At 27.2% G+C, this 24,463-nt stretch overlaps 1 protein-coding gene across 4 annotated transcripts; it reads left to right on the top strand.

The window, feature by feature from the left end:
• The first annotated feature begins 1,344 nt into the window (after positions 1–1,344).
• Positions 1,345–9,557, top strand: LOC116419262. Of its 4 annotated transcripts, none has more exons than XM_031938313.1 (5): positions 1,345–2,204; positions 3,459–3,683; positions 4,931–5,031; positions 5,553–5,773; positions 8,141–9,557. In XM_031938313.1, the coding sequence occupies exons 1-4, from the start codon at positions 2,040–2,042 to the stop codon at positions 5,557–5,559; spliced, it is 498 nt and encodes a 165-aa protein (XP_031794173.1). In that variant the 5' UTR covers positions 1,345–2,039; the 3' UTR covers positions 5,560–5,773; positions 8,141–9,557. The 4 variants fall into 4 exon arrangements, 3 of the variants coding, with proteins under 3 accessions (XP_031794173.1, XP_031794172.1, XP_031794174.1); XR_004229522.1 differs by lacking the exon at positions 1,345–2,204 and adding an exon at positions 2,221–2,675; XM_031938312.1 differs by lacking the exon at positions 5,553–5,773.
• Positions 9,558–24,463: the final 14,906 nt, after the last annotated feature.

Below are 24,463 nucleotides of genomic sequence, written 5' to 3' on the forward strand. Positions count from 1 at the left end.
TCCCTCTCTTTATATAACAGAATTCACATCAAAGAGTATCTATGGATATTTATATGTTTATGTGTGTGTGTGTTGTGCAAATGTGTGTGTGTAATTATCCTGTTACAAATGAGTTTCTCAAGTATTCAAAACCTTTACCAGTATGTGCGAAATATTGGATTTTTTTGTTTATGAAAGAAAATGTAAAGACACACATTTAAATTTGATATAAAAAAATTTTTTTAATAGTTAGAGGGATCCCAAAGGGATATACGTCTTTTTTTTCCTTTTTCTTTTTTTTTTTTTTTTTTTTTTTTTTTGATGTGCTAAAACATTTAGGGACAGTATTAGAACTGCAATTCCCCTGACACTGCTTATAAAATCCTGAAGATGAAAAATATCCCTCAGAATGATTACTAATAGGCAGAAACAATTTGTCTTTTTTTTTTTTTTATCCCAATCCCCATCCCCAAGCAGGGTATACTCAAGAAAGGATTTGCACATTTATGCTATGGAAGTGTTAACTAATAGTAGTACCATAGATATGAATTCTGAAATTCTTGTCAGGAAATGCTAAAATGCCCATCTTGGGAACTTAGATTTCCACATGTCTTGTTACCATAGTTAAGACAACTTTGATGGGTCCAGACTGCCTTAATTAGTATCTTTATGATACCGGTGATGAAAAGTTCCCAGACTATTTGGTAAACCCCAGAGGGGAGCCATGTTTTTCCAGAATGTCATTAAGATGGTCTTAAAAGCTCAATACACATCCCTTATCTTCTCAATTCTTCTGTGATATTTCCCTTCTTCCCCTGAGAACCCCAAATTTATGTTAGCCCACTACAAGATGTGCTTATGATGAAGATTTTGCCAAGTTCTTTTTAGGACTAAGCCAGGTATGAGCTACCTCCTACATGGCATCTTCCTTTTAATGATGTCTTTCTCTTTACTGTAGCTAACTCTGGTTAGAATGCTAAACTCCTCGATAGATTTCACCCCCATTTAGTAGTATACTGATATCTTCCAGCATATTTCTTTAATGATTTCTTCAAAATACCTTTCTTTGCTAAGGCTATTGGTCTACCAAATCTATTTTTATCGAACCCTTCCTGATGCCTGCTGTAACTCTTCATTCTTTCAGTAAATTGTTCTCATAAATAAAGATACCTTTTGGCAAAGAGAATGACCTTATGAATTTTTCACATGCACCTTGGATTTTGTATTTCAGATTAGTAATTGCTACTCTCGCCCTATCTTTTCTTTTTATTTTTTTTTAATAATGACAAGAGGCTAAACATTTTTTTTCCTTTATTAATTTTTAAGGTTGGGCCTTTGGGAAAGATAAAGGGATTAAAAACCTCTCTTAAATGTAGCATAATCCCTGGATACTAATACCAGAGTTTTGTAGATGAGAGACATATTCTTTTCTCTGGTACTGCAATTGCACTACACACCTTGGTGACATTTTAATTAGTCTAAATTTATATGCTTTTTCAGTAAAGCCTATTACCCTTAGAATCAGTGTTCTTGTTAGAATGATAAAAAGGAATTATTTCTTTGCAAATTCCTTTTAAGATCTATTGTTACTTTAGGCTTAATATAAGTTAAAAAGGGTTGTTGATATTCATCTACTGTGAATTTCCTTAGTAGTACTGCTTGCTGTACTAAGAGCTGGAGAGAAAAGACACATGAAAAAAAATGAGAATCCAGAAGAAAAAATGGAAGGGAGTAATAAGTGTGCATTACTCAGACTTTATATAAAAGCTAGTAATGTAATTTTGAAGTTTTTTCTTTCAATCTTCTATTTTGGATATGTTAATTTGTTTCAATTATCATTTTAGGAAAAACATTTTGTAGCTGTAAGATAAGGATAATGTCATATTTCCTTACAATTGAATTACAAATAATTGAATCTTAATGGTTTTAAATTAGTATTTATGTTGCAAGAAATTTGTTTTACTTCTGTAATTTGCTAAACTGATGCTTTGTGGAAACAGTTTGAATACCTTAAGAAACACTTGGATGAACTGACTTCAAAAAATAGACACTTGGAATATATGAATACAAAACTTAAAGAAGAAATTATGGAATGTGAGGAGCTGGATATTGAAGATAATTTAGAAAGATCGAAATTAAAATACAATCGGGTGGAACCATATACACCAAAGATTAAAGTACAAGTGAAGCAGGAGACTGAAGAACAAAATGATCTTTTCTTACAGGTTATTTTATTTATCATTTTTATCTTTTTAAACTATTTCCATGTAAATACAGATTTAGAATTCTTCCTGTATTCTAAATCCAGAATCTTTTTTTTTTAATTTTTCCTCTACCATTTATTCTCTATTATTAAAAAATATATATTTTATTCTATTGATATCACCATAAAAGATAGAGAAAACATTGCCTTTTGTTGTAAATTCTGAAAATAGATTATTCTCTTCCCTTGTCAAAAATGTGAAATTACATATCCTGGATACTTTGTTTCCCAGTTAATCTTATAACCATAGTTAAGGTAACCATTATGTGCTCAGATTACCTTAAATTAGAATCTTTAAGATGCCTATGATAGTCACATAAGCTTTCCCAGACAGCCTTTGTTACTGTGTCCAAGGCAATCTCTACACCTCAATATGTATCCTTGTTCCTGCCTTTATTTTCTCTCCTCCCTGACATGATGTCAACTCCCTAAGGTTATTTATTTCCTGTATAAAAGGGTGCTTATGTTTAAGATTTTTGCTGAATCTTTTTTAATAATGACAAGAGGCTAGAAGCATTTTATTTTCCTGTCATTACATTTGCTATCCCACAGTTGTTGGGCCATTTGGGGAACATAAAGAGGGCACCTATACAATATAACCTCTCTTAAATGTAGCATAATCCCTGGATACTAATACCAGAGTTTTGTAGATGAGAGACATATTCTTTTCTCTGGTACTGCAATTGCACTTCACACCTTGGTGACATTTTAATTAGTCTAAATTTATATGCTTTTTCAGTAAAGCCTATCACCCTTAGAATCAGTGTTCTTGTTAGAATGATAAAAAGGAATTATTTCTTTGCAAATTCCTTTTAAGATCTATTGTGACTTTAGACTTAATAAAAGGTTGTTGTTTCATCTTTTAATTTTTAGTACCTTGCTGATAAGGCTGGAGGAGAGAAAAGACACATGAAAAAAAAAATGAGAATCCAGAAGAAAAAATGGGAGTACTAAGTGTGCATTATTCAGACTTTATATAAAAGCTAGTAATGTAATTTTGAAGTTTTTTCTTTCAATCTTCTATTTTGGATATGTTAATTTATTTCAATAATCATTTTAGGAAAAACATTTTGTAGCTATAAGATAAGGATAATGACATATTATCTTAGAATTGAATTACAAATAATTGAATCTTAATGGTGTTAAATTAGTATTTAAGTTGCAAGAAATTTGTTTTACTTCTGTAATTTGCTAAACTGATGCTTTGTGGAAACAGTTTGAATACCTTAAGAAACACTTGGATGAACTGACTTCAAAAAATAGACACTTGGAATATATGAATACAAAACTTAAAGAAGAAATTATGGAATGTGACGAGCTGGATCTAGAAGATAATTTAGAAAGATTGAAATTAAAATACAATTGGGTGGAACCATATACACCAAAGATTAAAATACAAGTGAAGCAGGAAACTGAAGAACTAAATGATCTATTCTTACAGGTTATTTTATTTATCATTTTTATCTTTTTAAACTATTTCCATGTAAATACAGATTTAGGATTCTTCCTGTATTCTAAATCCAGAATCGTTTTTTTTTTAATTTTCCCTCTACCATTTATTCTCTATTATTAAAAAAAAAATTATTCTATTGATATCACCATAAAAAGATAGAGAAAACATTGCCTTTTGTTGTAAATTCTGAAAATAGACTATTCTCTTCCCTTGTCAAAAATGTAAAATTACATATCCTGGATACTTTGTTTCCCAGTTAATCTTATAACCATAGATAAGGTAACCATTATGTGCTCAGATTACCTTAAATTAGAATCTTTAAGATGCCTATGATAGTCACATAAGCTTTCCCAGACAGCCTTTGTTACTGTGTCCAAGGCAATCTCTACACCTCAATATGTATCCTTGTTCCTGCCTTTATTTTCTCTCCTCCCTGAGATGATGTCAACTCCCTAAGGTTCTATTTCCTGTATAAAAAGTGTGCTTATGTTTAAGATTTTTTGCTGAATCTTTTCCTGGTATTTTCTAAGTCACAACATCTTCTCTCTCCTTCCTCCTGCTAAATTGTGAGTACCAATAGGGAAATAATCTTTCCCCTTGTTAATTCATATAATAAATAGCAAACCTTTGGAAGCTCTGATCAATGTCTAGTCATGGTTCTGTGTCATGAACTGAATCTTTATTTTGAAGTTTTCACATAATAATTCATTTTACAACTCTTTCCTCTCCCACATCTAGTTTTATTTACCCATCTAGCTGTCTATTTTATACCTTTGAAATCATAAGTGAAAATAACCACATATACTATCAAGTTTTTAAAAAAATAATTGTCATAATATAAAAAATAAGCATGAGTTGTTTTCTTTTTTGTTTGTTTTTCAACCAATTTTTAAATTGGAAGAAAACATTTTTTAAAAAATTCTGGAGGTACTTTTTTTTCAAAATAAACTCATTAATTTTATAATGATCTAACATATTAGCCCTAGGAAAAGAACTTGGTGAACTATCATCCAATAGAAATAGTCTTTTCTTAAAACATTCAAATGTAATTTAGTTTTCCTTGACCTGAGTCCCTTCAAAGTTAGAATCTATTTTTAGGAATTCAGAATTGCTCTCTAATCACTGACTGCAATTAAAATGAAAGCTAGCAGAATATGTTAACAAATAAATTTATAATTTTTAAGATAGAATTAGGCATTTTTGTTAACGTACTTCTTGTTTTCCATTTGGTTTAGATTCAAGACCTGGAAGCTGAAGTCTTAAAAATGAAAATCTCACATCAAGAGACTAAAGCAAAACTAGAGAGATGCAAAAAGGATTATTCTCAAGAATATAGGTATACCTAAACACAGACAGGAAGAACAAAGTACTTAAACCTAGATTGTTTTTAAATTTTTCCATTTGGGTCAAAGGACCCAAAGTGAAAACATTTCTAGTCATATGAAAAGGTTTTCCAAATCACTATTAAGCAGAGAAATGCAAATTAAGACAATTTTAAGATACCACTGCATACCTGTCAGATTGGCTAACATGACAGAAAACAATAATGACCAATGTTGGAGGGGATGTGGGAAAACTGGGACACTGATCCATTGTTGGGAACTGTGAATGGATCTAGTCATTCTGCAGAGCAATCTGGAACTATGCTCAAAAAGTTTTTTAAACTTGCAACCCTTTTATCTAGTAGTGTTTTACGACTTATATCCCAAAGATATCTTAAAAGGAGGTAACACATGTCAAAAGTTTTTAAAACCGATGTAGTTGGCAAGAACTGGAACCTTTGTGGATGCCCATCAGTTGGAAAATGGCTAAATAAGTTATGGTATATGAATGTCATGGAATATTTTTGTTCTGTAGGAAATGATCAGCATGATGATTTCAGAGAGGTCAGGGGAGACATACGTAAACTGATGCTAAGTGAAATGAGAAGAAAAAGGCTATTTTTGTACATGGCAAAATTATATGATGATCAATTCTCATGAACGTGACTCTTCACCAATGGGATCATTCAGGTCTGCTGACGATCTTGGGATCATGGGAGCCATCTACACCCAGAGAGAGGACTGTGGCAACTGATGGTGGATTACAACATAGCATTTTCATTCCTGTTGTTGTGCTTTGTTTGAATTTTATTCTCTCTCTCTTTCTCTTTTAACTTTTTGATTTTTTTTTTTTTTGCGTGTGCAGCAAGATAATTTTATTAATATGTATGCCTATATTGGATTTAATGTATATATTTTGACCATATTTAATGTGTATTGGATTTCTTGATATTTAGGGAATGGGGTGAGGAGAAGGGGGTGGAAATTAGAACATAAGGGTTTTTCAAGGGTCAATGTTAAAAAAGTATAAAATAAAAATCAAATTAATAATTGGGACCTGAAAAAAATATTAGTAATGTTTAAGGAATTAACAAATTAAAGACCATATCTATTCAACAAAAAAATGGGGAAACTGTAGATTATTAAAAAGGAAAATATAATTTAAAATGTTAACGAGGTAGAAAGGGTCAATGGAAGACTACCCATTTCGATCAAAGGACTTAGAGTCAAATCTTGCCTCTGATACTTGTAACTGTATGCCCTAGTGATGAGGTGAAGCCTAGTTTTAAGGCTCCCAGTATGAGAACCAAAAATATGATGAGGTTTATCTTTTGGGGTTCTCTTTAGTAGGGAACCAAATGACAAGGTCTAGATTTGAGGAACCAAAAAGAGATTAAGGTTTCTGGTGGTCAGAGAGTTAAATGATAAGGTCTAGTGGGTTTGGAGTTCAGAGAAACCAAATGGAGAGGTCTGGCTCCCCTGTATCCCTTGGGATTTGGCACATGGGTAGGGAGTTTTGGGGAACCCCCTTCTGGTGGTACAGAGATTCTCTGTAAAGGAATTTACAAACCCCAAAACCTAGATTGATAAAAGAGGTTTATTATAGGGATTGGAAAGTAAGGTTAGAAATCCCGACAGAAAGGGGACAAAATTTTGTTAGGGAAACAGGTGAGGGTAAAGAGAGGGTAACACTGGGAAAGAATTTATTCCAGGGCAGAGGTTTCCTTGGCATAGCATGGCATACTCTGGCATGTTTAGAACCTCTGCAAAGAGAGAAAGATTTTAGATTGGCTCTTTTATAAAAGGAGCGTTGGCTACAAACTGAAGGGGGCTAGTGGTGGAGTCCCAAGTTAGCCCATATACAAGCCAGGTTTCAGCTTGAGCTGGAATTTGAATTGAATAGAAGATCATTGAATATGGTTGGAATACTTTTGCTCAGGAATCAGCCCCACCTAGATAACAGAATGAAGTTGTTTGTCTTATTTCCCTCAGGTGGGGTCCCTCACTGAGGCAGAATTGAAGGAGATTTTCTCCTTAGAGGATTTTCAGAGTTTTGAGGTCCCTTCTTCACTAAGACAAATCATTTAACTTTTCTTCATTTTTAAAAAATCAGAATGTTTGATTAGGGAACTTTTACAAAGCCTTGTTAGTCTCAATCCAATGATAATGATCAATAAAATTTGGAATTTTTTAATTTGTCCCATTTTATGCGTTTATTTCTTTTCACTTTTGGACGATTATTTTCCAATGGAATGAGAAAATTGAAAATTAGAATAACATTATTATGATTTCAAGAAATTACAAAAGTTTTAAAGTGTTTTGGGATACATATTAACAGTATCAATCATAGAAATATGTGAGACAATGTAACTATTCTTGTCCTAATAGTGACAATCAGGACTGTAGGACTTGGCCCCCATAGGGATTTAAATTAGTGTTGTATAGCCAAAATAATATTTATTAAAAGAAAATGGATAGGTCAGTCTTCCTTGCACCTTTAGTGACAATGGAGGTTTTATGGGCTGCATCCATTTGAGAGCCTCAGGACTATTAATTAATTAATTAATTATTTTTAATTTTTTAAGCCTCAACAGAGTCAACTTTGTTTTAGCACTGAATGATTTGGTTGCTACCTCATCCCTTAAAAACACTCTAGTAATTTTCATATGAATTTATGGAATAAAGAGCTTTTAATGGCTTCTTTAAGATCAGATTAATAAGGAATCCAAGATTTGCAAGTATCTTTTGCGTTGTTTTTTTTTTTTCTTTATGTTTCCCTGGGCCATTCTGGAAAACAACAATAGCAACAACAATAACAACAACAACTTTTTCTTCACTAAGTTTCTTTATACCATTTGTTAGGAAAGGACCTCAATGGAAATAATTTAAGTAAAAATCTTTTATACTTTTAATTATATATTTTAATTGTTTTCAGAGTGAAGAAACTATTCAGGGACAAGTCACAATTATGATAGTATTAACGAAAAAAACCAACCATTAAAAACAATGCTAGCCATTTATGTGCTTTGAAATGTTGACAGAACCAATGAGAGACTGGTTATTTTAGACTAAAATGCAGACATTTTAGAATGAAAACCTAAAAAGTACAACTTTACTCAACAGATTTACTACAAGTCCCTTTGTGGCGCCACTTCATGACTATGACTATGATAATTATTTGGGCCTTTCAGAAGGAAATTCAAAATATTTTATTGGAGAAAGAGACTTCAATAAACGGCAGAGAAGTCTGCTTTGCAAAGGTAGTCATTTAGATTTTTTTTTTCTCCTCCTTCATGCTAAAGATGTAATATAAAATGTTCTGTTTAGATGAATTCCATGCTCATGTATTATTGTGATGAAAAACGATCCCTTTACCCAATAATATTTTAAAATTCTAAATAATGTTTAACCTTTTAGGTTTTTTTTATATTTATAGGTTATGTTTTAAATATATTTTTTAAATCCACAATTATCAGTCCTTTGATCTAATGAGGATTTAATCATGAAAAGGTACATGGTCTACATTGTTTAATGTTCTTTTTGCCTCTCTCTTTGTGATTTGGATCACTTCGGTCTAAAATCATTTTTTTAAAGTATCCTCCATATTAATGCTTTTTTTTTTTGAAGTCATCATTTACTCCAATGACACAAAGAAGAAATATTGTGCACTTTGCATTATCAAGTAAAGCATTAAGAAGATGGAATTTGAGAAAACCAATTTAATATATTTTTCTTATTAAATGGATTCAATAATTTACCATGTTAAAATCATTTCCTTTCTTTTATATATATGTATTGACTTAAAACTTAAACATAAAATAAGAAAAAAAAAAGCAGATAAAAAGAAAACAAAACCTTGTCATGTGCTGGGTAGAACACTGGGAAACATTAAAAATATATAGCAACAAATTTTAATTCAAGAAAACATATGATGAGGTTAGTGGCAGAGTTGTGGAAATCCCCTTTTGGTCGGAGGCACAAGTTCTTTGTGATAGAATTCACAAACCCAAAATATTAATTGGCAAACATGGAAGTTTATTGTTGGATCGGAAACCAGTTTTGCTATGAGACTGACTTCTTTAGTGGCGGCTCTATTAGGGAAATAGAGGCTGGCACTGAGAAGAAAATGTCTTCTCAGCCGGCAGGGTCCTTTGGACATTCTGCAATGAATGAGTTCAGAAATTGCCCTTTAAATGAGAATCTTGAGGCTCAAGTTTCAGGTTGAAAAGAAAGCCAAAGTCCCAGGTCTAGATGCTTATCAGTATCTGACCCAGATCTCCGATTACAATTTCCAGAAAGGGTCTGGCATCCCCAAAAGATCAATGGAGTGCTTTTTGACCAAGATTTCTGATCAATAATGACACTTAACTTGTCTGGGGAGATATGCTTTCCCAGGAATGCCTGAGGCTCCAATCTCCCTCTTTTTACATTAAAAGGGAATACAGTTTCAGACTGATAATTTTAAAGGGAACACATTTTCACTCCCCCTTCACGTATATAATAATAAAAGGCATTATATTCATAAATGTCCATTTTTCTTTGCTTCCTTGTAGGTTTTCTTATGTTCTCTACTGTGTATTTTTTTATTTTTATGTTTGTGCTTTTTCCTCCCCCACCCACCTTTTCAAAGAAAGTTGCAGTTAAGCCAGATATACATATATAGGCCTTTACATATAACTATATAATACATATTATAAATATATATATATATATATATATACTTATATGTACATACACACACATACTTCTGAAACATTAATATGGTTGACATAATATAGATTTCTTTCTTACTAAAATCTTTTTTTAAAGTTGACTACGCCAAGAAGGAATAACATACACACATACACACATATATAAGAGACAGAGAGAAATTCGTTTTTCATATTGGCCCTTATAGGTAAAATTTTCTATTAAGTCCAGGTTTGTTTAGACAAAATCCTGAAAATGTGACAGTTTATTGAATGTCCTTTTTTTTTTTTTGATTTTTCATTATACTTAACTTTGCTGGTTGAAATATGTTCATCCACAATTTTAGGGTTTTTAAAATGGAATACTTATTTTATTTTTCCCACTTTTAATTTGATATTTTCCTTTAACCAATTACATGCCAATCATTTTTACATTTATTTTCATAACTTGGAGTTCCAGATTCTCTCCCTTCTTCTCTCCTCACCATAATTACACTTTATCCTCCCACTTGAGAAGCTACATTTGAAGTTATGCAAAAATACTTCCAAGCCATGTTGCTACAAAAGAAAACAGATTTCCTCTCACCTGTCTGAAGAAAAATTAAATTTAAAAAATGTAGGCTTCACTCTGTATTCTGAAACAATCAGTTCCTTCTTTATCCAGATGTAGATAGCATTTTTCATCATGAGTCCTTCACAATAATCTTGAATCACTGTATTGCTGACAATATTGCTATTACTTTATACACAGAACATTTCACTTTGCAAATATTGATGGAGAACTTTTCAGGTTTTTCTGAGGATATCTTACACATGAATTCTTATAGAATAATATTATTCCAACATATTCATCTAATATAAATTTATTCTGTCAGTTACCAGTTGAAGGGCATCCCCTCAACTTCCAATTCTTTGTCCTGAGAAATGAACTGTTAGGGGAGGGGTGAATTGTAGGCATAGGGCCTTTCCCTTCTTCAAAAAAATTTTTTTTTCATTTAGGAGACATGCTGGTAGTGGATTTGGGGTCAAAGTTAAATGTGTTTATAAACCTTTGAGCGATTCAAACTCTTTTACAGAATTTGAATTGCTCAAATTATTAACAATCCATTAATATCTTCTTTTTTACCATACATTCATTCCAATATTTATTATTTTTTTTCTGGTCCATTAGCCCATCTAAATGATTGTACCTCAGAACTGTTTAAGTCTAATTTCTTCTATCTCTTGTGTGAGAATTTTTTTTTAAATATGACTATAAAAAAAAAGGTATTCCCTACTCAATTTTTTTCTGTTCTCTCTCTTCTATCACCCAGCCCCAACTCAAAAGTCTTTTGACTCTTAATATCTTCTTCTTCAGTATGCCTTTCTATCACCCTTTACCCTTCTCATTCCCCCTTCCTCTCCTCCTTTCATGTAAGGGAAGTTTCTATACCCATATTGAGTGTGTTTGGTATTTCTTTTTTGAACCAATTCTGAGGGTTCAATGGTTCATTCCTTCTCTCTCCCCTCCCTCTCTTCCTTTCTACTGTAAAAACTGCTTTTTTTCATTTCCTATTTTAAGGCAGATAATTTATGCCTTTCAACCTCGCCATTTCCCCTTTTCACAGTATGTTCCTCTCTTCCTCCTATAATTTTATTAAAAAAAATATTATCCTTTCTTATTCAACTCATATAGACAGAGTTTCTGTCTATAGAAACTCTTTCAAACTGCTCAAACTGCCCTAATAAACTTTCCATCTAGAAATATAACTAGATTACCCTTAAAGTGTCCCTTATGATTTTCCTTCACTGATTATGCCCCTGGACTTTTCCTGAAAACTGTAGTTGAAAGTCAAATTTTTGATTCAGTTCTGGTCTTTTTATCACGAATTCTTAAAAGTGCTCTTATTATAAGTTACTTTTGCTGGGTAGGTAATACTTGGTTGTAAACCTACATGCTTTGCTCTTCAGAATATTATATTCCAAGCACCCAGTCCTTTAATATAAAAGTTGCTAAATCTTGTGTTATCCTGACTTTGGCTCAACTATACTTCAGTTGTTTCTTTCTGTATGCTTGCAATATTTTCTCCTTGATTTAGGAGTTTTAGAATTTGATTTTTACTATTCCTGGGAGCTTTCATTTTGGGAAGGGGAACTCTGATTCCAGGGTGGAGGGTGCACTGTCCCAAACTTCAATTTGTGCTCTGTTTCAAGTTTTCAGGGACCGACCACAAACACTCTTTTCTGCCTTTTAATCCTTCAGGTAAAATTTTTTTCAAGCAACAATTTAACCCGGGTCTTTTTACCAGTTTGGGGGCGGGGCCCCAGGCAACACCTGTGTGGGCTCTGACTACCGGTGCCAAACCTGGCCTCCAGGTCCTTCCTTTAAAGGAACTTTTCGTGGAAACCAAAGCTATAAAGGGGGTTATTTCCCGGGTAGCCCTTCCCCCACAACCCCAAAAGGAACATTTCCGTTACAAAAACTAGGGGATCCAGGGGCGAAACCCTGGAAAGGGGAGGAAATTGGGAAAATCGGGGCCCAAGTGCCCCCACATTTTCCGGGGCCCCCCCAAGGGTCCAAGGAATGAAAGCAAAATGTTGGGGCCCAAGAGGCCCCATGCCCCCAGGGGGGTCAAAAGGTAACTTTAAAAAAAAAAAAGGGGGTTTGCAGCGGAAACCAATGCCCAATATTTAAAAAAGGGTGCCCAGGGGAAAAATTTGGAAAAAGGGGGGAAAAAAAAAGGAAACCCTTTGAGGGAAAGAATGAAAAACCCTTGGGGAGGGAAAAAAATCCCGGGGAGAAAAAACAAAATTTTAAAAATTGAAGTAAAGGTAAAAAATAAAAAAAAAAAATTTACTTCAAGAAAAAAGGAAAAAAAAAAAAAAATTTTTGAAACAGAAAAAAAGGGAAAAAAAGTTGGGCCAAAGGGAAGGAAAAAAAAAATTTTTTAAAAAATTAAGAAAAAAAAGGGAAAATAAAAAAAGAAAGGGAAATAGGAAATAAAAAAAATTAAAGGGGAAAAAAATTAGTTTTGGGAAAGGGGTCAAAAAAGTTATTTAGGAAAAAATTCCCAAAATTAAATTGAGAAAGGGAAAAAAATTTGGAAATAAAACCCTTTAAAAGAAAAAAAAATACCCAAAAATTTGGGAAAAATGGGGTGAAAAAGGGTTAAAGAAAAAAAAAATTAAAAAACGGAAAAAAAGGAAAATTTCTGGATTAGGAAAAAAATTAAATAAAAAAAATTTAAAGGAAACCCCCAAAAAAGGGAGAAAATTTAAAGGGGCGGGAAATTAAAAATAAAAAAATAGGAAACCCAGAAAAAAATTTGGAAAATTTTAAAAATGGGGGAAAAAAAATTTTGGGAAATTTAAAAAACATTTTAAAAACCCGGTTAAATTTAAAAGGGGAGGATTTTATAAACAAAGAAAAAAAGAATAATTTTGAAAAAAAAAATATAAGAAAAGCAAGAAAGGATAAATTGTATTTAAACCGAACTTGGGGAAATTGGGGAAATTTTAAGGGAAAGTTCTTAGAAAAAAAATTTATTTTTTTAAAAGGGGTTTTAAACGAAAAGGGGGAATTTAACAAATGTTTTAAAAATTAAATAATTAACTGGGAAAAAAAGGAAAAAGGGAAAAAATTTAAAAGAAAAATTTTCCAAAGAGAAGGGGGGGTTTTCCCCAAAGAACCATGGAAAATTTCATTTAAATAGTAAAATTTAAATTTCCTTTAATTTATTTGGGGGTTTCCCAAAACCCTTTTTAGGAAAAAGGTTGGAAAATGGGAAAAAAATTTGGGGTTTATTTTAAAATAGGAGAAAATTTTTTGGGGAAAGGGGGAAAGGGAATGTAAAATTTTAAAAAAAAAAAAACCAAAAAAAATTGGGAAATTTAAAAATCCTTTTTTAAACCAAAAGAAAAAATTTTTTAAATTTAGGGGTTTTAAAAGGGGATTTCCCAAAATTTTGGGGGGTAAGAAAAAATTTGGGTTTTAAAATTTTAAAAATTTTAAAAAATTTTTAAAATTATTCTAAAAAAAGGGGAATGTGGAAAAAAAAAAAAAAAAGAAAAAACCCCAAAAAAAAGGGGAAAAGTTTATTTTACCTTAATTTTTAATTTTTTATAAAAAAACAAATAAAAAAAAAAAAAAAACCCAAAAAAAATAAAAGGGGAAAAATAAAAAATTTTATTTAAATTTTTTTAAAATTTTGGGAAGAAAATTTTTAAAATTTTTTTTTTGTTTATAAAAAAAGGAACAAATTTTTTTTAAATTTTTTCCCAAAAAGATTTGGGAAAATTTTTATTTAAAAAAAAAAAAAACAAAACCCAAAACTTTTTTTAAAATCCTCCTTTTCCAAAATCAATTTTAAAAATTTTTTTTAAAATTTGCTGGTAATTTTCTTTTCCCCTTTTTTTCCCTGGGCCTTATAATTTTCCCCCAAATTTTTATTTTTTTCATAAGAAACAGTTTTTTTAAATAATTTTTTCCCTTTTTAATTTTTATTTTTAAATTTGTTTTTAATTTTTTTTTTTTTTTAGTTTCCTTTTTTTTAAACCCTTTTTTTGTTTATTTTTTTTAATTTTTTTTTTATTTTTTTTTTTTTGGGTTTTAATGAAAATAAAATTAAAAAAAAGATTTTTCCCCACAAAACAACAATTTGATTAAAGGGGAATTTTTAAAAATTTTTAAAATTTTTGGGCAATTTTTAAAATTGTAAAATTTTGGTTAAATTTTTAAAATTTTTAAATCCTTTCCCCTAAATTTTCAAAATTTTTTTTTTGGGTTTTTTAAAATTTTTTTTTTTTTTTAAATTTCAAAATTTTTTTATGGTTTGGGTAATTTTTTTTTTAAAGGGAACATTTTTTTTTTTAAAACTTTTTTTAAACAAAAACTAAATTTTTTTCCCGGGCCAATTATTTTTGGCGGGTTTTAATTTTTAAACCCTTTTTAAAGGGCTTATTTTCCTTTAAATTTTTTTTTTTGTTTTAAATTTTCTTGGTGGGTCCCAATTTTTCATCATTTTTATTTCAAATTTTTTTTGTTTGGGTCCCTTTAAAAAACCATTTTTTTGGTTTTTTTTTGGGTTTCTTTTTTTTTTTTTTCCATAAAATTAAAATTTTTTTTAAATTTTCCCTTATTTTGATTATAAAATTTAAATTTTAATTTTTTGGGGGAAATTGTTAAAAATTTTTTAAAAAGGCCCAGAAAAATTTTTTTTTTTTAAATTTTTAATTTTTTTTTAAAAATTAAAACCAATTTTTTGTTTTAAAAAATTTTTTTAGTTTTGAATTTCCCAAATTTTTTTTTTTTTTTTTTTTTTTTTGGGTTTCCAAAAATTTTTTTCCCTTTTTTTTCTTTTTTTTTTTTTTTTTGAGGTTTAAAAATTTTAAAATTTGAACTTTGCTTTTTTTTTAAATTCCCCGGGGTTTGGGAAAATTTTGTTTTTTTTTTTTAATATAAATGTGCCCAAGATTGAATTTTTTCTTTGGGTCTAAAAATTTTTTTTCTTTTTTTTTCCTTTAAACCTTTTTTAAAATTTTAAGGTGTTTTGGTTTTATGGGAACCTTTTTAAAAATTTTTCCTATTTGGTAAAAAGGGGGATTTTTTGATTTTAAATTCTTAAAAAAACTCTTTATTTTCTTTTCTTTTTTCCTCCGGAAAAATTTTGTTGCCCAAAGTTTTAGAAATTTTTTTCTTTTGGCTGCCAAAACCCCTTCTAACCTTTTAAAATTTTTCCTTTTATGTTTTTCTCTTTAAATTAAAATTGGAAATTTTTTCCCCTTTTTTCTTTGTTTTCTTTTAATTTTTAAATTATTTTTAAAATCTGGGCTTTTTCCTTTTTCCCTATTTTTTCCCCCAAAAGTTTGGTAATTTAAATTTTTTTAAAATTTTTTTTTTTTTTTTTTTAAAGAAGGGAAAAACCTTTTTTTTTCCCTTTCAAAGTACAAAAAATTTAAATTTTTTTTTTTTTTTTAAAAAAGGGGTTTTAAAACAAATTTTTTTCTTATTAATTTTACCCCTTGGGAAAAAAGGGTTTTTAAAAAAAATGTAAAACCCTAAAATAAAATTTTTTAAAAAAGGAAAATTTTTTTTTTTTTCTTTTTTTTTTTTTTTTTTTTTTTTTTTATTTTTAAAAAATTTTGGGGTAAAAGAAATTTCCCAAAAAACTTTTTCTAGAAATTTATATTAAAAGGGGAAAAATTTGTTTTTTTTTTATTTAATTGTTTAAAGGGTTTAAAAAAATTTGAAAAAATTTTGGGAAAAAGGAAAATAAAATTTAATAATATAATTAAAAATTTTTAAATGATTTGGGCCAATTTTTACTGTTTTAAAATTTTTTTTTAAAAACTTTTTTAAAACTGTAAGATTTAAAAAAAATTAAAAGAAAAAAAAAAAAAATTTTTAGAAAAATTTTTTTGTTTAAAAAGTTTTAAAAACCCTTAACTTTAAAAATTTGGAACCTTCCAAAAAAACTTTAAAATTTTATGAATACAAAACCCAAAAAGAAATTTTTTTAAAATTTTAAATTTTTTTAAAAATAAATAGAAAAAATTTTTAAAAACATCCCCAAAAATTTTTTTCCCTGAAATTTTTTAGGAATTTTTTTTTTTTCATTTTTTAAACCCTTTAAATTTTTCTTTAAATTTTCCCAAATTTTTTTTTTCTTTCCAAATTTTTTTTCTAAAAATTTTTTATTTTAAAATTATTTTACCAAAAAAGTTTTTTTTTTTTTGAAAATTTTTTTTTAAAAAGGAAATTTTTAAACCTCCTTTTTTCATTAAATTTTAAATTTTTATTTCAAAAGATTTTAAATTAAATTGTTAACTTTTCCCCTTTTTTTTTTAAAAGCAACTTTTTGGCCCTTTTTTTTCCCCCCAATTTTAAATTAATTTTTTCTTTTAAGTTTTTATTTTTTTGGGCAAATTTTTTTTTTAAAATTTTTAAAGAATTTTTCCCTTTTTTGTTTTAGTTGGGGGAATTTCTTTAAAAAAGTCCCCCTTGGGAAAAAAAAAAAAAAAAAAATTGTTAAAAATTTTAAATTTAAAATTTTTTTGAAGAATTTAAAAGGTTTTTTTTAAATTTTTTTAAATTTTTTAATTTTTTTTAGCTTTTAAAATTTTTAAATTTTGAATTTTTAAATTTTCTTATGGTTAAAAGGGAAAAGAAATGTGGTCGAAAAAAAATAAGGGGTTAAAAGTTTATAAAAAATTAATTAAAAAAGTTTTTTAATTTTTTAAAAAAAATTTTTTTAATATTTAAATTTTAAAAAATTTTTAAAAAAATATTAAATTAAAAATAAAATAAAAATAAATTTTAAAAATTTAATTAAAAATTTTTAATTTCTTAATTTTTTAAAATTTTGGTTTAAAAAATTTAAAAAAAATTTTTTAAAATTAAATTTGTAAAACGATTTTGGAAACCCTTTTTTTAAATTTAAAAAAAACATTTTTCCCTTGAAAATTAAAAAATAAAACATAAATTTTTTTTTTAAAATTTTTAAAAACTTTTAAAATTTTATAAATTAAATTTAAGATTTTAAAATCAAATTTTTTTCCAAAAAAAACCCTTTTTTTTAAAAAAACTTTTGGAAAATTTGAAAAATTTTCTTAAATTAAAGATTTTTTAAACTTTTTTTTCCATTTTTTTAAGTTAAAAATTTTTCCTTTTTTTAAAACTAAAATTTCCCCCTTTTCCCTTATTTTTTTTAACCTATTTTTATTTCCCTTAAAAATGAAAATTTTTTTTTTTAAATTCTTTAAAAATTTCTCTCCCCTTTTCAAAATGGAAATTTAAAAAAAACCTTCCCTTTGTTTTTAAAAATTAATAATCCAATTTGGGTTTTTTTTGTTTGCCAAATGAATTTTAAAATTTTAATTTTTTCAAAAAACTTTCAAATTTTTTTTCCAAAGTTTTTAAAAAACCTTTTTCCTTTTTTTTTTAAAAAAAATGATTTTAATTGTTATTTAAAAAATTTTTTCCCTTTTTTAAAAAATTTTTTAAAAAATTTTTTAAAACAATTTTTAAAAAATTTTTAAATTTTTATTTGTTTTACCCAAGGGTTTAAATTTAAACCCAAAAAAGGGAAAAATAAATTTAAAATTACCCTTTAAATAAACCAAAGAAAAGAAAATTTTTCCTATGTTTTTTTTTTAAAAAAATTTAAATTTTAAAAATTTTTAAATTTTTTAAAAAGGGCTTCTTTTCCCTTTTTGTTTAGATTAAAAAAAAATTTTAAAAAATTTTAAAAAACAAATGAAATTTTTAAAATTAAAACCCCGGGGAAAAAAAAATATTTTTATAATTTTTTTTTATTTTAAGGGGGAAAAGGGAAAAAAGCAATGAAAAAAATGAAACGAAAAAAAATTTGGGGTTTTTAAATGGGAAATTAAATTGAAATAAAAAAATAAGAAATTTTGGGGAAGGGGTTTTTTAATTTCCATTTTGGAATTAAATTTATTTCCCAAAATTTGGAAAACTTTTAAAAAAGTTTAAAAAAATTTATCAAATGAAATCAAAAAGTTTTTTAAAAATTTTAAAATTTATTTTTTAAAATTTGTTTTTTTTTTTGGGAAAGTTTTGGGAGGGTTTTATTTTAAAAAATGGGTAAAAATGATTAAAGAAAAGTTAAATTTTTTTAAAAATAAAAAAATTTAAGAAAGTAAAGGGACAAAAAATTAAAAAGTTAAAAAAAAAATGGGGGCCAAATATAAAAAATTAATTTAAAAAAGGAAACTGGGAAAAAACCCAATTCTTGGGTTTTAAAAATTTCCTTTTTTAAAAAATCCCAATTTTCGTTTTGGGGTTTTTTTTTTTTTCCCTTTTTTTAAAAAAATTTTTTTTTTCTTCAAAATTATTAAAATTTATTTAAAAAAACCCCTAAAATTTTGGGTTTTGTTTTGGGAAAATTTAAAGGGAATTTTTCCCCCTTTTTAAAAAGGGTAAATTTAAAAATTAAATAAATTTGGTTTGGGGTAAAAATTTAAAAATATTTAAAAATTCTAAAATTACCCTTAAAAAAAATTTAAGTGTGTTAAAAAATTTAAAAAAATTTGGGGGGTCTTTTTTCCCCAAAAAATTTTCGCCCGCCCAATTTTCCCTTTAAAGGATTATTAAGGCTTTCCGAAAAAAAAATTTGTTTTTTTTTTTTGTGGAAAAATTTTTGGGGGATTTTGGTTTTCCAAATTTTTTTTTTGGGTTTTGGATTTCCCAAAAAAAAATTTTTTGTTTTTGGGTTTGCCCTTTGGGTAAATTTTTGGGCCCCTTTTTTGTCAATTTTGAAATTTTTTAAAAAACTAATTTTATAAAAATTTTTTAAAAATTTGTTAAAAAAAAGGGGAAAAAATTTTAAAAAAAGGGATAATAACACGAAAAATTTGGGTTAAAAATTTTTGGTTTTTTTTGTTTTTTAACCCAAAAAAAGAAAAAATTTTTTTAAAAAGGGGGAATTTTTTCCCAAATTTAAATTTCCCTTAATTTTAATAAATTTTAAATTTTATTTTTAAAAAAACGGGGAAGTTTTTTAACCCAAATTTTCCCTTAAAATTAAACCCTTTAAATTTTCAATTTGATTTTTAAAAAAAATTTTTTTAAAAACAAATTGCCCTTTTCTTTTTTTTTTTAAAGTTTCAAAATTTAAAAAAAAAAATTTTAAAATTTTTTCTTTTTTAAAATTTTCCCCCAAAAAATTGGTTAATTTAAGTAAATTTAATTTTTAAAAATTTTAAAATTTTTTATAAAACAAACAAAAAAGGAACAAAAATTTTTCTTTAAAATAGGTTTTAAAACCCCAAAAAGAATATTTTAACCCAAAAATTTTTGAAAAAAACCATTTTGCCCCCCGGGGGAAAATTTTTCAAAAAAAATTTTAAATTTTATTAAGAAAGAGAAATTTTTAAACCAAAGGGGCCCTCCAAAAACCTAATTTTTTTTGGTAAAGAGTAATTTTTTAGATGAAATAGATATTGGGAAAAACTTTTCTTTTTTTTTTTTCTAAAACAAAATTTTAAATTTAAAATTTTTTTTATAGTTTTTTTAAATTTTTAAAACAAAAATTTAAAAAGGGAAAAAATTAAAAAATTTTAAGTCAAAGGAAAAGGGCCCTTTGGTTTTTAAAAAATTTAAAAAGCTAAAAAATTTTTGGTTTAAATTTTTGCTTTTTAAATTTAAAAATTTTGAAAAAAAAAAAATTTTAAAAACTTTTGGGCATTTAAAAAAAACTTTTGAAGGAAAAAAAATTTTATTAAAAGAATTTAAAAAAAGAAATCCCTTTTTATTTAGATTTTTTTTTAAAAAATAAAAAAAAAATTTTGTCCATGTTTAAAAAAAAATTTACCTTTTTTTTTTAATTTTTTTTTTTTTAAAGGGTTTTTTTTTTTTTAATTTTTTTTTGGGATCAAAAATTTAATTACCAAAAAATTTTTTTTTTTCCTTAAATATTTTTTGGGGTTTAAAAAGGGTTTTTTTTTTCAAATTTTTCCCTTTTAAAAAGAAAAAATTTATTTTTAAATAAAAGGGGTGAAAAAAAAAATTTAAAATTTTTTAAATTTGGTTCAAATTTAAAAAAAATTTTTTTTAAAATTTTTAAAATTAACAAAAATGGGGAAATTTAGAAATTTCAATTTAAAAAATAACAGGGAAAAAAGAAAATTTTAAAAGAAAAAAAATTATCAAAATTCCAAACCCCTTTTGGTACCATTTTTTTTTTAAATTTTTAAACCCCAAAAAAAGGCCCAGTTTTTTGGCCTTTATAAAATTTTCTTTTTTATTAAAAAAATAAAAAACAATTTTAAACCCAAAATTTTTTTTGGGGTATAAAATTTTCCCTTTTTAAAAACTTTTCCCCGTTTCCCAAAAAGGAAAAACCCCATTAAGGGGCTTTCAATGGTTTAAAAATTTCCAAAGGTTTTACAAACCCCAAAAATAGGGTTTTTTTTAAAATTTTTTTGGGTTTAATAAGTTTAAAATTTTTAAAAGAAGGGCTTTTTTTTAGGGAACCAAAATAAAATTTTACATTTAAAAGGATTTAATTTCCCCCAAAATTTTTGGGAAAAACCTTCCGATTTTAAAAAACCCAAAAAAAGTTTTTTTTTTTTTAAAAATTTTTTCTTAAACCCATTTTAAATTTTTTTTAAATTTTTTTTTCCCCAAACCAAAAAATTTTTAAGAAAGAAACATTTTAAAGGTTTTAAAAAGTAAATAAAACTAATAAAATATTTTTTCTTATTTAAAAACTTTCAAATTATTTGGGCAAATTTTAAAAAATTTTTTTTTAAAATTTTTAAAGTTTTGGGGGAAAAAATAAAAATTTTAAAACTTAAAAAAAAAAATTTTTCAAATTTTTTAAATTTTTTAAAATTTTTTTTGGCCAACCTAAAATTTGAAGAAATTGTTTTTTTTTTTTTTTTTTTTTTTTGTTTTAAAAAAATTTCCCCTTTTTTTGTTTTTAAAGAAATTATTTTTTTTAAAAAAATTTTAACCCCATTTTATTTTTTTTTTGGGGTTTTAAATTTTTTTTTTTAACCATATAATTTTTCCCCCTTTTCAAAAAAATTTTATTTATTTTTCAAAAAGGCCCCTTTCCCCTTTTAAAAATTAAAAAATTTAAAAAAGGGTTTTTAAACCCAAAAAATTTTTATTTAAAAAAATTTTATAAAACCCAAATTCCCTTTTTTTAAATTTTTTTTAATGGGAAATTTTTAAAATGTGGGTCTTTTTATTTTGCTTTTTGAATTTTAAAATTTTTTAAATTTTATTTTTGGGCCCAAAACAGGCCCCCAATTTTTTTAAGAAAGGGGGTTTTAATTTAAATTTAAAAATTTTTTTTTTTTTTCCCTTTATTTTTGGGTTTTTTAATTTCTTTTTTTGAAAAAGGAAAGTTTAAATATTTTTCTTTTTTTCTTAAAATTTTTTATTCCAAAAAATTCAAAAAATTTTTTTGGTTTTAAACTTTGGGAAAACCCTTTTCCTTTTGGAAAATTTTTTTAAAATTTTTAAAAATTTTAAAAATAATTTTTTTGTTTTCCCTTTCTTTGGGGAATAAATTTTTGGGTCAAAAACCCCATTTTCCCTTCCCCCTTTTTCCCCTTTTTTTCAAAAGGGGAAGTTTTTAACTTTGGAATTCTACCAAACATTTAAAAAACAATTAACTCCACTGCTATATAAACTATTTGAAAAAATAGGGATTGACAGAGTCCTACCAAACTCCTTTTACAACACAGACATGGTACTGATACCTAAACCACGTAGGCTGAAAACAGAGAAAGAAAATTATAGACCAATCTCCCTAATGAATATCAATGCTAAAATCTTAAATAAAATATTAGCAAAAAGTATATTAACACTATGACTAAGTAGGATTTATACCAGGAATGCAGGGCTGGTTCAACATTAGGAAAACTATTAGCATAATTGACCATATCAATAGCCAAACTAACAAAAAACATATGATCATCTCAATAGATGCAAAAAAAGCATTTGATAAAATCCAACATCCATTTCTAATAAAAACACTTGAGAGTATAGGAATAAATGGACTTTTTCTTAAAATAGTCAGGAGCTTATTTTTAAAACCATCAGTAAGCATTATATGCAATGGGGAAAAACTAGAACCTTTCCCATTAAGATCTGGAGTGAAGCAAGTTTGCCCACTATTACCATTATTATTCAATATTGTATTAGAAACATTAGCTTCACCAATAAGAGTTGATAAATAGATAAAGGAATTAGAGTAGGCAATGAGGAAACCAAACTATCACTCTGCAGATGATATGATGCTATATTTAGAGAACCCCAGAGATTCTACTAAAAAGCTGTTAGAAATAATTCATAACTTTAGCAAAGTTGCAGGATATAAAATAAATCCTCATAAATCCTCAGCATTTTTATACATCACCAAAAAAAATCCAACAGCTAGAGATAAATTCCATTCAAAATAACTGTCAACAGCATAAAATATTTGGGAATCCATCTACCAAAGGAAAGTCAGGAATTATATGAGCAAAATTACAAAAAAAAAAAGACTTTCCACACAAATATAGTTTGACTTAAATAATTGGAAAAATATTAAGTACTCTTGGATAGGCCGAGCAAATATAATAAAGATGACAATATTCCCTAAACTAATCTATTTTTTTAGTGCTATACCAATCAGACTTCCAATAAAATATTTTACTGATATAGAAAAAAATAACAACAAAATTCATATGGAATAAAAAAAGGTTGAGAATCTCAAGGGAATTAATTTAAAAAAAATCAAATGAAGGTGGCCTAGCTGTACCTGATCTAAAACTATATTATACAACAGCAGTCAACAAAAACCATTTGGTATCTGCTAAGAAATAGATTAGTTGATCAGTGGAACAGATTAGGTTCACAAGACAGAATAGTCAACTATAGCAATCTAGTGTTTGAGAAACCCAAAGATCCTAACTTTTGGGATAAGAATTCATTGACAAAAACTGCTGGGATAACTGGAAATTAGTATGGCAGAAATTAGGCATGGACCCACATTTAACACCGTATACCAAGATAAGATCAAAATATGTCCATGACTTAGACATAAAGAACGAGATTATAAATAAATTGGAGGAATATAGGATAGTTTATCTCTCAGACTTGTGGAGGAGGAAGAAATTTGTGACTAAAGACGAACTAGAGATCATTATTGATCACAAAATAGAAAATTTTGATTACATCAAATTAAAAAGCTTCTGTACAAACAAAACTTATGCCAACAAGATTAGAAGGGAAACAACAAACTGGGAAAACATCTTCACAGTTAAAGGTTCTGATAAAGGCCTCATTTCCAAAATATATAGAGAACTGACTCTAATTTATAAGAAACCAAGCCATTCTCTAATTGACAAATGGTCAAAGGATATGAACAGACAATTTTCAGATGATGAAATTGAAATTATTACCACTCATATGAAAGTGTTCCAAATCATTATTAATCAGAGAAATGCAAGTTAAGACAACTCTGAGATGCTAGTACACACCTGTCAGACTGGCCAAGATTACAGGAAAAAATAATGATGATTGTTGGAGGGGATGGGGAAAAACTGGGACACTGTATACTTGGAAAAGATCAAACTGTGAACCTTTGATCCAGAGTGTTTCTACTGGGTTATACCCCAAGGAGATAATAAAAAGAAGGAAAGGGACCAGTATGTGTCAAAATGTTTGTGGCAGCCCTGTTTGTAGTGGCTAGAAATGAAAATGAATGGATGCCCACAATTGAGAATGGTTTAAAAATTGTAATATGAATGTTATGGAATATTATTGTTCTGTAAGAAATGACCGCAGGATGAAAAGAGAACTTGAGGAATTACATGAATCGTAATGAAATGAACAGAACCAAGAGATCATTTATATACGTCAACAAGATACTGTTGAAGATGTTTTCGATGATGGATTTTGACAAAGAGACCTAATTCAGTTTAGTTGATCAAAGATGGACAGAAACATACACCCAAAGAAAAAACCTGGGAAATGAATGTAAACTTTTGAATTTTTGTTTCCCCGGTTATTTTTACCTTCTGAATCCATCCCTTGCATTAAGAAAACGTTTGATCTTAACACATCATTGCATCTAGGAATCATGAATTTCAATAATATAGGCCTGCTTGCCATCTAGGGGGGGGGCGGAGGGGGAGGGAAAAATCGGAACAGAATTGAGTGCAAGGGATAATGTTGTAAAAAATTACCCTGGCATGGGTTCTGTCAATAAAAATTATAATTTAAAAAAATTCAAAAAAATATATATATAACAAATAAAAA

This window comes from Sarcophilus harrisii, chromosome 5 (assembly GCF_902635505.1).
Source record: "Sarcophilus harrisii chromosome 5, mSarHar1.11, whole genome shotgun sequence".
Taxonomy (NCBI): Eukaryota; Metazoa; Chordata; class Mammalia; order Dasyuromorphia; family Dasyuridae; genus Sarcophilus; species Sarcophilus harrisii.

Coding starts and splice junctions, on each gene's coding strand:
- LOC116419262 (XM_031938312.1), top strand. CDS start 2,040: ATGAATACAAAACTTAAAGAAGAAATTATGGAATGTGAGGAGCTGGAT. Junction 3,684..4,930: donor TAAATGATCTATTCTTACAG/GTTATTTTATTT, acceptor CATTTGGTTTAG/ATTCAAGACCTGGAAGCTGA. Junction 5,032..8,140: donor GATTATTCTCAAGAATATAG/GTATACCTAAAC, acceptor TTTACTCAACAG/ATTTACTACAAGTCCCTTTG.